Source organism: Crocodylus porosus, unplaced genomic scaffold (assembly GCF_001723895.1).
Source record: "Crocodylus porosus isolate Cpor-Errol unplaced genomic scaffold, CroPor_comp1, whole genome shotgun sequence".
Taxonomy (NCBI): domain Eukaryota; kingdom Metazoa; phylum Chordata; order Crocodylia; family Crocodylidae; genus Crocodylus; species Crocodylus porosus.
In genome coordinates, this window is record NW_017728917.1 from 24,297,629 (window position 1) to 24,311,806 (window position 14,178).

At 43.7% G+C, this 14,178-nt stretch overlaps 1 protein-coding gene across 1 annotated transcript in view; it reads right to left on the reverse strand.

Annotated features, from left to right (window-relative positions):
• Positions 1-14,178, reverse strand: part of CACNA1D (calcium voltage-gated channel subunit alpha1 D) — a 247,120-nt gene that overhangs the window by 203,519 nt on the left and 29,423 nt on the right. Inside the window, exon 6 of the mRNA XM_019537015.1 lies at positions 12,791-12,894. Within this exon, the coding sequence (XP_019392560.1) occupies positions 12,791-12,894 (104 nt within the window). The remainder of the gene's footprint in view (positions 1-12,790; positions 12,895-14,178) is intronic.

Below are 14,178 nucleotides of genomic sequence, written 5' to 3' on the forward strand. Positions count from 1 at the left end.
CCAAATCGCTGAATCTTTCTGAATCTCTCCAAACTGATTCGGAGGGTTCCAATTCGATTTGGGGAGATTAAAGGGTCCTCTAATATGATCTGGATTCAGAAATTCGGCCACTGAATCGAGCCGAATTTCAGACAAATCAAATCTTTGCACAGCCCTACAAACAGGCCAATCTCTGTGTTCAGTCTGTGAGTTCAGAGTGCCTGGTTCCACAAGACTATAAGCTGCGGACTAGTTCTTCAGTTATCATCTTTGCCACAAATCTTCAATGCAAAGGTGCCCTAAATAGACCTTACCTAGTCCTGGGGCAATTTCGTGCCTGTCCTGAGATATCTTTGAGCAGAGTGGAGCCACAATAGTGGCTGCTATACTATACCTACATCCATGTGGCTGGCACTGTGGACATGACAAGCAAAAGGGAGTATGTCCAGAGGCCCCTGTGCCCTGGTCATTTCTGGACGGTAGAATCCGTAGCAGGCCTCAGGCTACAGGTGAATGTAAGTAAGTATTGGACTGTGTAGAAAAAAACTCTGTAGGAGCAACATGAATTTGAAAATGAGGCCCTTGCTATGAAGGATAAGCTGCTTCCCCATATCTCTGTTAGATTTCTGAAGAGGACATGTTTTGGCTGAGTTTCATGAAGGAGGAAGTTAATATAGAAAGCAAAAATGAGCTCAGGAAAAGCACCACCTATTTGCCAGCAATACTGCAGGTAGCTAAACATTTGGAGAAGTATGGGAGCCTCTCGTAGGGCCTTGTTACACCTTGTACTGTAAGCCACACAAATGTTGATTGACGTGGCGCTAACATTGAACCTGCAGCAGTCACACTTGAAGACTAAAAACTCTTTTTGGCAGTCTCCCACCTGCATAGCTGTGACTTGACATTAGGGCTAGGTACAGACAGTCAAAAAGCCCAAGGCTGAATTGATTCAGTCTTTGAAGGTCAGTCTAAATTGTAGAGATTGAACTGATACACAAATGGACACATATTCACTCTTGATTCAGGAACTGTAGCCACAGGCCTGCAGTGGCTCAAGCCAGAAGCCAGGGGGCCCTAGAGCATGCCTGCCACCCACTGCCAAAGGGGAGGGAAGAGAGAAAACCCTGGTGGAGCAGAGGGGGCATTACCAGGGCCCATGCTCTGGGCTGGGGCTCATGCTCTGCCTGGGTCAGGGGGGGAGGAGAAGGTAATGGCATTGAATTCATAAAAGCTTGAACAAGAATAGTTCTTTCTCTGAAACACTACAAACTAAAGAGCTATAAACACAGCCGCAGCAGGACTTTCAGGGCTGCTCATCACTTCCTTTTCCTGCTTCCAGGTACCTCTGGGATTTGTAGTCCACAATCGCAGCCAGCACTAAGTTTTGACAGGGCAATTCTGTCCTTGGGAAAGGTGAGTTTAACCCCCCTCCCTGGCTCCATGCTCCAGGCCCCAGCTGGGGTTTGTCTGGGGGCCAATGAGCCAGCCAGTGAGGCCAGCCATCACTGTCCCTGCTAAGGAGCAGAGGGGTGGGGCAAACAGCACATCCATGCCCTGGCCTTTAAAGCATGCTGGGATGCTGGGGGACTCTGATTTAACTTAAACCAGGAAGGTAGTGGTCTGGTAAGCAGGACTTGTAAGCCAAGACAGGCTTCTATCCCTGCTCTATGGGCAGGGATGTAAGAGATGGGGAGGGAGGGGGCAGTAGGAACATGTAACTGTCAATGTCACCTGCTTCCTTTGGAGCCTGGTGCGGGTAAAGTGGGTGTCCTGGTGGCTTCCAGAAGAGAAGAGCAGCTTTCAGCTGACAGGAGTCTGTTAAAACTCATTTATTAATCTAACTACAAGTGGCATAACTAGGAGAGGGCAATAGGGGCTCTGACTTCAGGGTGGAGGGTATGAAAAAAAGTGGCTACTACTGGCAGATGCCCCTTCACAGTCACAATCACAAGCCAGAAGTCATGGCTGTCACTTTGTCCCAGGCACCAGGGCACATCCCTACACTGCTGACTGCAGGTATGGATTCCAGAAGACCCCTGCTGAGCTAAGGTGCATGGCAGGGCACTTGTACGTATGTCAGAGGTTAAGCTCCCTAAATTGAAATGGTGGTTTTTAATTGTGGTGATTAAAAGGCCACCATTTCAATTTAGGGACTCCTATCATTCTTATGGTAATGGCCCCAATCCTTTTTTTTTTTTTTTTTTTTATGTGAAACCTGCCCACCTCTCCTAAAGCTGTGGAACAAGCTGCCAGTGGGTAGAATGACCCCTGAGCTGCAGGGGCCCAGTCCTTCCCTCTACAGAGGCTGTGCTCCCAAGGCTACCCAGGCAGGCTGCTAGCAGGCCAGGGGCAGCCCCATCTCAGGAGCCACCCAATACAATGTTTCTCCAAGCCCACCTGGGCTTCCAGTGCACCATGCACCACCCCCACCAACTTCTCCGGCTGCCAGAATACCCAGCCACCCTCCTGCTGCCTCCCCACGCTGCCCCAGAGCAAGGCAGCCCATTCACAAGTGGTGGGAAGGTGGCAGGGACAGCGCACTGGGTGCTGCTCCCCAGGCAGGCTTGGTAAAGAACTGGATCTGGTGGGTGCTGGCACTGTCACCATGGAGGGAACTGGGGCCCCCCAGAGCTCACAGGCCACTTAGCCCACTGGCAGCTCACATGAGCAGGCTCTGTTGGAAAAGAAAAAAGTGGTGCGGGGCCCAATCAGGTTTTTTTTTTTTGTTTGTTTGTTTGGGTTTGTTTGTTTGTTTGTTTTTTGGGGGGGGTTGTGGATCCTGCCTGCAGCTGGGGGTAAGCTGCCGGCAGGCTGAGTGGCCTTTGAGCTGTGGGGGTTCTGGTCCTTCCCTCTATGGGGAGGTGTCACGGGGGCACTTGGGTGCCCCGTGCCTAAAAGGAAATGAAGAGAGCTGCCAATCACCAGGGCAGCCCAGGTGCCGGTTGCTGGGGCAACCAGGCAGGTCATGTGGCCAGAAGGGGGCAGGGCCGGGCCTTTACAAACAGCCCAGGCCGGAGCCTAGAGAGCAGTTCCCTTCTGGCAGGCGCAGGCGCAGGCGCAGGCTGAGTCGGGGGTTGCAGCCTGAACATGCTGACCAGATGCAATGATGCGGGAGAGTGCAAACCCTAAGGGAGGTACGGTTGGGAGCCAGGGTGGCTTGAAGTTTATGCTATAAGCCTGGAGGCTCCTTGTTGTTTATGCTGCAGCCGTTTGGCCCATGGTTGAGTTATTGTTATACCGGAGGACTGGGTGAGGCTGTAGGGGTGTGAGGAGGCCTCACGGGAGCTCCCCAGTTGCTTGGGGGTTCCTGGTGCCCAGTGCGGCACAGTGAGCGTTGCCGGGCAGGCACAGCTGTTCATGCTGGAGAGGTGCGGTGTGTGGGGTGTAGAGACCCCAGCCCGGGAGGGTGGGGTTTTGCCCAGTGGGATGAACGACCCTGAGAAGGGTCAGGGGCTAGGCACGGCTACGGGCCACCTGAGCCCCAAGTGCGGGAAGCGCGCGAGCTAGGCCCGAGAAGGCGGGTCTGGGGGGGCCAGGTAAGGCTAAGGCCGCCTGAGCCCCGACCATGGGAAGCCCCCAGAGGGGGCAAAGAAGTGTGGCGTAGGCCCCAGAGGGGGCGAAGAAGCGCGGCGTAGGCCAGGGACCCTGATAGAGGGGCACAGGCTGTGTGACTAGCCCAAAGGGCGCCGGTAAAGGGCCGTGGGTCATGTGGCAAGCCCAGAGGCGCTGGTAAGAGGGGCGTAAGTTGCATGAGCAGCCCAGGGGCGCCTGTGAAGGGGCGCCAGGCACATAATAAGTCTAGGAACGCCTGAGAGGGATGTCAGGGTGTGACAAGCCTAGGGGCGCCAGGTGTGTAGCGAGCCCAAGGGTGCCAGAGAGGGGCACCAGGGCGTGACGAGCCCAGGGGCCCCAGAGAGGGTGCTAGAGGGTGAGGGACCTAATAACGTCCAGGGACAACTGCAAGGTTTGGGGTGTGCTGGAGGGGAGGTAGGAGGCACGCATTGCCCATAAGGCTGGGGTTGTTGGAACACCCCATTGGGAACGGAGGTAACACCAGCGTGGTGTCTAAGGTGAAAGTAGGCAGCCTCCCATACTGAACTTAGAACATCAAAGACATGGCGGGCAAGTTGAGGGTGCTGGATCACCTTAATTGACATGGCAGGGGGCGCTAGCGAGCTCATGGCCGCTCTCAGGCCCCACTCCATGACAGGAGGCCACCTGCATGGGCTGCTAGTAGGCTGGATGCTGCCCCAACTTGGAGGCAGCACCTGCCGGATCCAACTCCAAAAATGGGCAATTTTTGTCTCATGTACAAGCGCCCTTACAAGCAGCTGAGCAATCTCTCACTGACCTGGGGTATGTCTACACTACATCCACAGTGATCCTGAGGACACCTCCAAGAACCAAGCTTGACCATCTTCTATTCTATCACTATTCAGAAAAAGCTGCAAGTTAAAAATTATTGCCACCCAAGAGTCTGTCTTCACTAAAAAGTTTCTCCTGGTGATTGGCTCCCAGATCTGACTGCCTGTGAGCAGGGTCACACCATAACATTTTTAATGCAATTTAAACCTGAAACTTAACAGGCTTGTAAGGCTGTCTGCTAGTTTAAAGCCCCCTAGAATGGTTCAACAAGGTACTTGGAAAGTCGAGCACTATTTTGAACCAGTTCACCAAGTGTTCCATGACACAGGTCTAGTCAGTCCTGTAGGCATCCCATACTGCATCACTTCTCAATGCTCTCCCCTCCCTGCCACTACAGTTTGCTGTTCTGAAACACAGCCAGAACCTTACTGACCCTTTTGTTTCTCCCTTTTTTGGCACTTTTTATTAATGAGCTCCTTTGCACTGCTTGTTCAGTAAAAGTTATCTTTCTAACAATCAGCTGTGTCCTCATTCCCTACTGAACCACTGTCCCTCATCATGCACCCCTCAGCCATTGGGACTCCAAAGCCATTGGTCTGAGCACTCCCCCACCAACCCAAGCCAGGCAAGCATGGATATTCACTGCTGCCCTCTGGCGCTGGAGTCACAGTGCATCATACAACTGTGAACCAGTTTCTAGTCAATGACATTCAAGAGCGATTCAGTTGTTGTGTATGTCCACACCTGCATTAGCCATACCCAGGAGCAAGTATTCTATGGCCAAACCCTATCACTGTTATTGTTCCTACACTGTTTCAGTGTTCACCAATCTGTGAGGGTCTCGGGATACATTTACAGATCTCAGTGCAGAGAGAAACTGAGAGAGCTCCCAAATTCCAAAACAGAAGAGCGACATTGTGCAATACTATATCCTGGGCACTCTGCTAGCTTTTGTATCTCTATGCTGCATTGCCTTGCACAATGCAGGCAGCCCTTAGGGATCTTTCCCATTCAGTTGTGTCAAATGCAGAAAAACTTGTCTTAGTGTATCACTGAGGAGGAATTGAGAAGAACTGGAAGACTATTATCACTCAAGTGAATTTTGCCTAGATCCTGACTGTGAAGTCATACTGGGTGCAGACCATGAGTGACTGGTGCCTCCTGAATCTTGGGGGGGGGTCACCCACCGAAGCCGCTGATGATGCCCTACCAACAGTATCAGTGTTGGCTGTCAGGTGGGGCACTGGCCCCATCGTTGGATGCATGTGAACCTCCGTGCACCCCCTACCAGTCTATGGTGCAGACAGAAGTTATAGTTATCGCACAATCGGCCCCCTGAAAATGCTCTACAGCTATGCCATGACATGCATGGTTGCAGAGCACTTTGAAAGTGGCCAATCACGCAACAAATTACAGTGGAGAGCCTTAAGGAATTTGTGTTCTCTAAGGTCAGTTTGTCAGCACGATTTGGGCTGGGCTGCATTAACCCAGCCCTGCCTCCAGTTCTGTCTGCAGGAAGAGTGAAAAGAGGAAAGAGGGGGTGCGGGAGTTGTGGGCTGGGGTTTGCCTACCCAGAGCTGGAGCAGGGGTGAGTGGATTGGAGTCCCCCACTCCTGCCTTGTGGCTCCCCTGCCCCACTCCTTCATTTCAGGCCAGACAAACCCTAACCCCCGGCTCCCCTCCATCCCCCTCCCTTCCTGCAGACAGCACTGGAGTTGGGAGCAGAAGCAAGGCTGCATGAGCCCAGCCCTAATCATGGGGCAGGAAGGCAGGCTCAATCCCCCACAACCTAACAGGCAAACTTCTAGAGGGGGTCTAAACTTTTAGAGGGGGGCACTCTAACTCATGGCATTTTATGCAAAGCACCATGAATTAGAGTGGGGACCTGCACATCTGTCAGAGCCCTCTGGAACTCATGCTCTGATCCACAGCTGTAAGTCAAGTAAGTTAAGCCCTCAAAAATGGATTAAATTGGGTTTATGTGGATGCATCTACATATGTGCTTTATTGTGCAATAGACTAATTTACTGTGTGGTGAAGTGTCACTGTACACACATGCATGGCAGTTGGGCGAGCGCAGCCTAATTTACAGCACTGTCATATAGTCCCATCAGATGCAGGTACTATCCAGTGATGTAGTAAATTACTGCACTTAAACACATATTTAGAAAGTGACATTGGGATTAGTTTACTCTTGCTCAACTTTCACCGGAGTTTATTCAATCACATTATTTGCATATGTAAACATGTCCTGTGTGATCATAGTGGGTTTTAGGCTAAAACTCTGTGTTATGTGTTATTTGTTATGTGCAGTATTGACATACCTCAGCCTAAAATAGTCTGGGTAGGAACCTAACTTACAGCCCTTTACATATCACATCTATAGTCAGCTCATAATTCACAGCAAACTAACTTGCATTCCTCTGCTTCTTTTTTCCTCATTCTAATTTCTGAATTCTAGAGCTGAGAAAATAGGTTCATTAGAGAAATTATTCATTGTGAATCATTTATCCACCCACAGGATATCTAGTGACAGATTGCAATTTCCTTGATTTTTGCCTGTTATTTGAAAATATTCTATGATTTTTGGTATTTTTTAGCTTATATGCATGAATAATAAAGCTTCCTCTTGCAGTATACAAGATGCTTTATATACCATTGAGGCTATTCACTGTAATTGGTCAGATAAATCACACAATTTGTTCCAGTTTCTTCACGGACTGAAGGCTATATCCAAAAAAGGACTAAGTATCTGAAGTACAACCTAGGTAGAATTTAGGTGCAAACCACAAAATTCCTCCCTAGCCACTTGAGTATCTGATACCCTGCAGGTAACTACATTTCCAACTGTATAATCACTAAGGATCCTAAAGTTCTAGTGCCACACATGCTCAGAAGCACTGCATCTTGGCAGAGCTGAGCACCATGGCACCTAAATCCCTCCTAATGCCCCTTGGGTTCACAAATTAATTGTTCCTGACTCTAGGTACTCTTATGGGCTTAATCTTGTCAGTGTGTTCAGACCATGTGTAACACACACTAACAGTAATGAGCTGAGCACAGCAACCACTTCCATTTAAAAACTGGCTGAGAAATGAGATGAAAAGGGAGGGGTGCTGGTGCTTTCCTGTAATAAAGGAGTGGTTAGAACATTTGCCCAAGATGTAGGAGACCGGTTCAAGATTTTTCAGTCAGGTGATCAGTCACCTAACACGCTGGCATTGCAATGATCAGCTTTATCACACCTGTACCCCTTTGTGGACCCGGGCCTGAGGATATCAGCTTTTGTAACATTGTGGCAAATGTCAAGTCCAAGTCTACAGCTGGTCTATACATACATGCATCCTTGGCATTTTCTTTCTGCAAAACTTGGAAGATTATGCTTGAGCACATAGTTAGTCATGTAAAGTAGACATCTAAGCAGCATAAACATGGCAGACATGAGATGGTTTAATAATGTTAGGCTATGTTCCTGGGGACTTGTATGTAGAATTTACCCAACTGTATTTCTTAATTTCTACTCCTGTGGCACTTTGGAGATTGGTACTGTTTATTCTTGCCCTGATTCACTGCTGACTTCTACACTGCCTCATCTGAAAAACTGGTTAGATTCATTCTAACTGATGTATTTACACTGTAAAGCACATGCTTAAAAACCACCCAAATGCCCTTTGAAAGGTTGTTGTTTTCCATATGCTTACCAGAGGTGCTAGCTATACGGTAACAACATTTAATACATGCAAAATATACTGAACATAAGAAATAAACAATAGACTTCTCATGGGGACATTAGAAAAGAACTGCATAACTGAGTTATAAAACAACACACAATTTTGGGACTGTGGGTTCAGCCATCTGTTTTTGTCTTTGCTTTTTTTCTTGAAGCAAAATCTCACAGGATGGCAGAATCAGGACCTTTATTTTTTGGTTTTATAAGCATGTAAAGTGTCTTTAACTCCCAATCTTTACATCTATCCCTTTTCCTTATACTGTTATCATCATTGCTGGAAAATAAAATAAGATTTGGACAATCTGATCCTATTATCTGACTCAGACAGACAATATATTTAGGGTCAGATTTTGGCTTTAGTCTCTATCCTGTGATAGAGAGAATGCAAAATGTTACACTGCTATGAAAGCCAATGAAATAATTTTAACCATCTCAGGAAGAATTTTTCCTTGGACTACAAAAAAGTGAATGGCAGAATAGCAGCTCTATCACCCTAAGCATTTTCCCAAAAAAACCTGTTCTTCATCCATAGGCAGGAATGAGGGAGAAGAGATCCCTGTGTTTACCCAAATCCCTTATGCGTACATGGATGAGCATAAATCAGTCCTTATCTGTATTCGCTTGACACTGAAGCAGTCTTGTGCTTGACAATTGACTTTGTGAGAGACATGAATAGTACCAGTGTTTAAAAATGGTAATGCAAATGCAAGACTTTTGATTGGGTGTATTATTGGAAAAAGGTGTGTTCTTGTCTAACTTTTGACCATGAATTCTTTCTAAAGTTTACTACTTGAGGAAATATTTAGAACACATCCTCCACTGTCAGGTTGCATCCTAAAATTATTTTTTTTCCTAGGGATAAGTACCCCTATGTTAGTTCTCTATTTTAAAAATATCTATGAATTTAAAATGCTGAATCACATTTTAATCAATGACTTCTTAAATAGACACTATTTACATGGATCATAAGGACATACTCACCTTCAGAAATGGCTAGATGTAAAATAAAAGATCTCCCCAATCATCAGTCCCATCCCCGGGTACAATATCTAAAAACATCAAACATGCAGTGCACAAGAGAGATGCAGTAGAGAAATACGACAGGGTAGATGGCCACAGAACCAGACAGGAGTGCAAAGAGAATGAATGAATATTTTAAAACATCAAACAGAGATCAAAACAGGAAATAAATCTAAATGTACACAGCATAACTCAACACTACAGGAAGCATCATCAATATAAGGACAAGGTATGTTAAGACATGAGTCAGAGTCAACCTCTAAAATCTGTGTGCACAGCCGTGTTTTTGAGTAAACTGGTGTTATATTTTGCACTGTTAGAGTTTGGTCAGACTTAGCATAATTTGATTAGTCTTCTTATAGGTTTATCTTGTTGCAGGTTTCATGTGGCATTTTGCAGAAGATAAAAGCAAAGCTGAGGACCTCTTTGATAAGAAGAAAAATATCCTGTCCTACATATGCCTGATTCAGAATGAAAAATATAAACTTTCCATCAATAAATCCATAGGATTTTGCAACCTGTACATGTTTTACATTCTTTTACACATAAAATCAGGCAGGCTTAAGGTGAACATATGACATGTTTAAAATAAAGGGACAATGCCACCTACTTGCAATCTCATTTTTCTTAAATACAGAAATCACAGACACATGGGAAGTAACACCTGTGTGCTTGGGGGTGAACCCTGCATCTGCCTCCAATGTCACTAAGACCTAACTGCTGCTGAGCCAATACAGTCACACACAGTGGAAAGAACTGAATTTGAGAAGGCTCACATCATGTTTGCTGCAGACGACCTAGGACTGCAAAAACAGAAGATGGCTGGGTAGGGGCTTGTGTGAGGAATGGATCAACCACTGGTTACTTCACCTCTGTGCAGTAGTGCAGACATGCCTGACACTTGGCTGCAGCTACAGAGCAGTTCTTTATCTCACCAAGCCCTCCTGCACCAAATCTGGCTAACTGGGCAAGCAGCACAGAATAATATTTAGTTGTCATGTGGGCTGAGACAAATGCAGTGCAACTGCAGAAAGCACAGTTAATTTTTTTTTACTTTAGCTTCATTTTATCTGGTCTACCCACCAAAACTTTACCTAGCAAAGCAAAAACAAATTATATTAAGGATCCCAATGTATTGGGAGCTTTATAAAATGTTTAAACCAATATTGTTATTTCAAACCTTAGCTGTAAGTCTCAATCCTAGGCTTCATTAGGGGTAAAAAATGTGTGGGTCATAAGATAAAATGTAATATCACTTTTCAAATTAAAAAAAAAAAATCACAAGAACTAGCAATTCATTTGAGTCCAGCAGCAGAAAAGGGGGAATATTTAATTACTTGCTCCCACAGCACAGTTTCACATAATAGGAAGAAAATTAATTGCAGCTAATGGTCTTTTAAAGGCCCAGGGGAGGAAAACACTGAAAGCCTGATCCTGCACTGACTTCAGTGCAAACTCTGGTGACACAGAAATGGTAGGTGATGGCATTGAAAGCTCTCATGTAAATTATGCAGCAGCTTACCACCTCTTTCCCCTTCCTCCTTCCCATTTTTAATTCTTTTCTTCAGGGAGAGTGCAACATGAAAACTAAGTCTAGTCTTGCACAGACCTACATACTTGTCACTGGATAAATGTAGTCAAAGGACTATGGATAAATATTAAAGATTTGTAAGATGGCAGCCTGAGTCTGACAATCACCATCCTCTTCTTACTCTTTCTTTTCCTTTCTTCCCATTCGTCCTCCAAAAAGGATTGTCATAATGAAGGAAAGTAATCACTTTCCCCATTATCCTTAATGAACTGTGATTGTATAAACAAGCTTGTGATTTTTATAATTATATTTTAAAACCAATTAGGTTTTAAAACCCCAATAGGGCCTTACAAAATTGATTTTATGAAGGGCACTGGGATATTATTGCAATAAAATACTCCCTAATATTTCAAGTGTCTAAAGCACAACATTGGAGACTGGGAATAGGGTAGTGCACATAAGCAGCAGTTTGATGACACCACACTACCATTTTTTCCTAATGGTCTTGCTTCCATTAAGAAGAGTTTTGTCATTGGTACCATCTGGCTCATATTTACAAGGTTGGCATTGTTCCAAACCACAAAATATTGTTTAACTCTGAGTTAACATTATATATGATTTGATATAATGCACATCGGTATCTAACTTTTCCAAACAGGTTCAAATATCTCTGGCATCTTTTCCTTTACTCTTGATGATAACTTATCTTTATCATAAGCCATATTCTTATAACTATACAGATAAAAGCAAACAGTTCTTGGCTAAAGTCTGTTTGGCTTAGAGACAACAAATTGCCTATGAGTAATTTACAACTGAAAGGTGTATTACACAGACAGCTGACTATAGATAAGTGCAGATTCTCAATCCTCCTGGTTGCCTTCAACTCCCATTTAAGTCAGTCAGAGCTACAGTTCACAGTGCTACAGGTTATCACATAATCCAGACATATTCTGTCTATGATCTAGAACCTGAAGCACACATTAAAACTCTTTGCAGTGCATGACCAGTAAATATAAAGCTGTGTTTAATTTAAACAAAAACACATTTAGACTTTCAGTGTGGGATATACCTTGGAGTTGGGGGTGTGGATTATAGGTGCATCTAACTCTGACTATGTGCAAAATAATGTATCCAACTACTGAAAATATTTTTACAATGAGGTGATTAGTGCCTCATTCAACTAGCAATTTTGGCAAGCACTCTAAAGACAGGATGTCACAGACAGATACAGGCACAGGATCACAAGAGTCAGTCACAAGAGCAAACATTGGTAGGGTGACATAAGAATTTCAAACGCATGCAAAGAAAGCTGTCAAGGAGATGCTGAGTAAATGCATAAGCCATCTTAGAAGCTGCAGTAGAATTCAACTGCCAGTGCTTACCCACTAAGTACACCAAGAACCAGGTTAAGTACGAAAAATGAGCCAAGGATGATAAGACTAACAAAATAGATCCATGGCCATTCACATCCTATTGCATCATTTACCTGTAAAATGTAAGGAAATAAGTTATGATCAGCCATTCATTAAACAGCAGAGTCCTTTTTTACAGCTGCCAGATCACGTAGGGTTCATTATTTCAACACAAACTTTCCTTTTAGAACCTCATCTATAAAAATTAGCTTCTCTTCACCCTCTACCTTTTTTCTCATTCACCTATTAGGAAAAGAGAAAATAGTTACCTTCCTGAATGCTGAGAAATGTATAAAATCTGTTCAGCATTTGTCTTAGTTAATTTTTATGACAAGCAGACTCATATTTAATTTCTGTACTCATCCCATCAACCTACAGATCAGATTCTAAGTCCTATAACAGAAGATAAGCTTTAAACTGTCATCTTTATATGAATGGAAAGACATTTGTAAGTTTCATTATAACTAAACCTCAATTTAGTTATGAATAGGAAGAATATAGGCAGGTAATCCTTTTTTTTAAATAAATATTTGATTTTGATAACTGTACATTATTTTTCAGGGGCCATGTTTCAGCTGTTTTAAGCTGTTTCTGTTCCAACTTTATGGCATTTTTGCAGAGCAGAGAGAAAGCAAGCTTTTTAAACTATGTCAACACTTCATGATTGATATGTCACCTGCATAATCTAACCTGTGTGTTCATGGCAACTGAATTCAGGACTCTGCTTTCATGATGAAAAAGGTGTATGCTTACCCGCTCAATACACCAAGAACAAGATTTAGTACGAAAAATGACCCAAAGATGACGAGACTGACAAAATACACCCATGGCAATTCAAATCCCATAGCATCATTCATCTGTAAGAAATAAGATGATCTTATAGAAGTAGATTACTATAGTATGTAATAAGGAAGAATCAGAGAAAAAGAAATGCAAGTGAGATAGTGTTGTACACATTCCCCTTCACATTCATCAGAGACCAACAGGAAGAGGAGTAAGGCACTAACCACATTCACGTCACATTCCCAGCACACACTGAAAAGAAAGAGTGAATATTTCATAGCTTTTCAAATCAAAACTATGTTACCAAATATGTAAAGGTAGCAAGCAGTAATTTCGTTATTTAATGTTTAACATATGATTCCAATTTGCACATTATTTCTTCTAACTATAAAATATAATGAAACAAAGTAAAAATCTATTGAGAATATTTGGGATTTTTTTTGTCTTTAATGTCAGCATACTTCTTACCTATAGCTACTCACAAATTTCTTTAACAAAATACATACAAAAAGGCAAAACATATACATTTCAATAATATAATTTTCCCAATATTTTTTCTGTGGCAAGATTTTCCAATAAACTCCTACCACAATACTGAAATTATAGGAGGAGAATATTTTTATTTAATGCATTTTTTAAAAACAAATTTTCGGCCAGATTTAGAAGAATACTGGGAACATGGAAACATTTCTGAAAGGATTTTCAACAAAAATGGCATGAAACTCAACATTATAAAAGGCAAACAGTTGGGGGGGTTTAAACTAAGGTTAAATTATTTGAATTCTGCATATCCTATTTATGTTCTTACATCCCCTTTTCCATCAACATTATTTTTCTTTCTGTATTTTTGGGAAACCTCATAACATCTATTTCAAAGATGGAATCAAGAAACTTATCCACTAAAATCCAGAAAGGCCTATTCCAAAGGGAAAAAAAGGACACACATAAACACAGGGAAATAGTTTGCACGCTAGGCATTAAGGAGCAAAAAAACCCATTCCTCACAATTTATCACCAGTCACTGCTGCTTATATTTCAAAAGAGGAAAATATGTTAAATTGTTTTGGCTTTCTTTTCATGTTGTAAGCTCACAATTCTGACCTTTTAGAATTAATTTCCACCCAGAAAAATCCCACCAGTATCAATGAGAATTTTGCTTCAACTATAGGACCAGACACTTCATGGTGAAACAAACATTAGGCAAGACTTTCTATCCTGTTACTGAAGGATGTGAGCTGTGCTGACTTCCCCTCCCAGGTTTGCTGATGCAGGGATGTACAACACACAGCCTCTAGGCCACATGCAGCACACCAGGATGATCACTGTGGTCTGCCATCATTCTTTATTAAATCACTTCA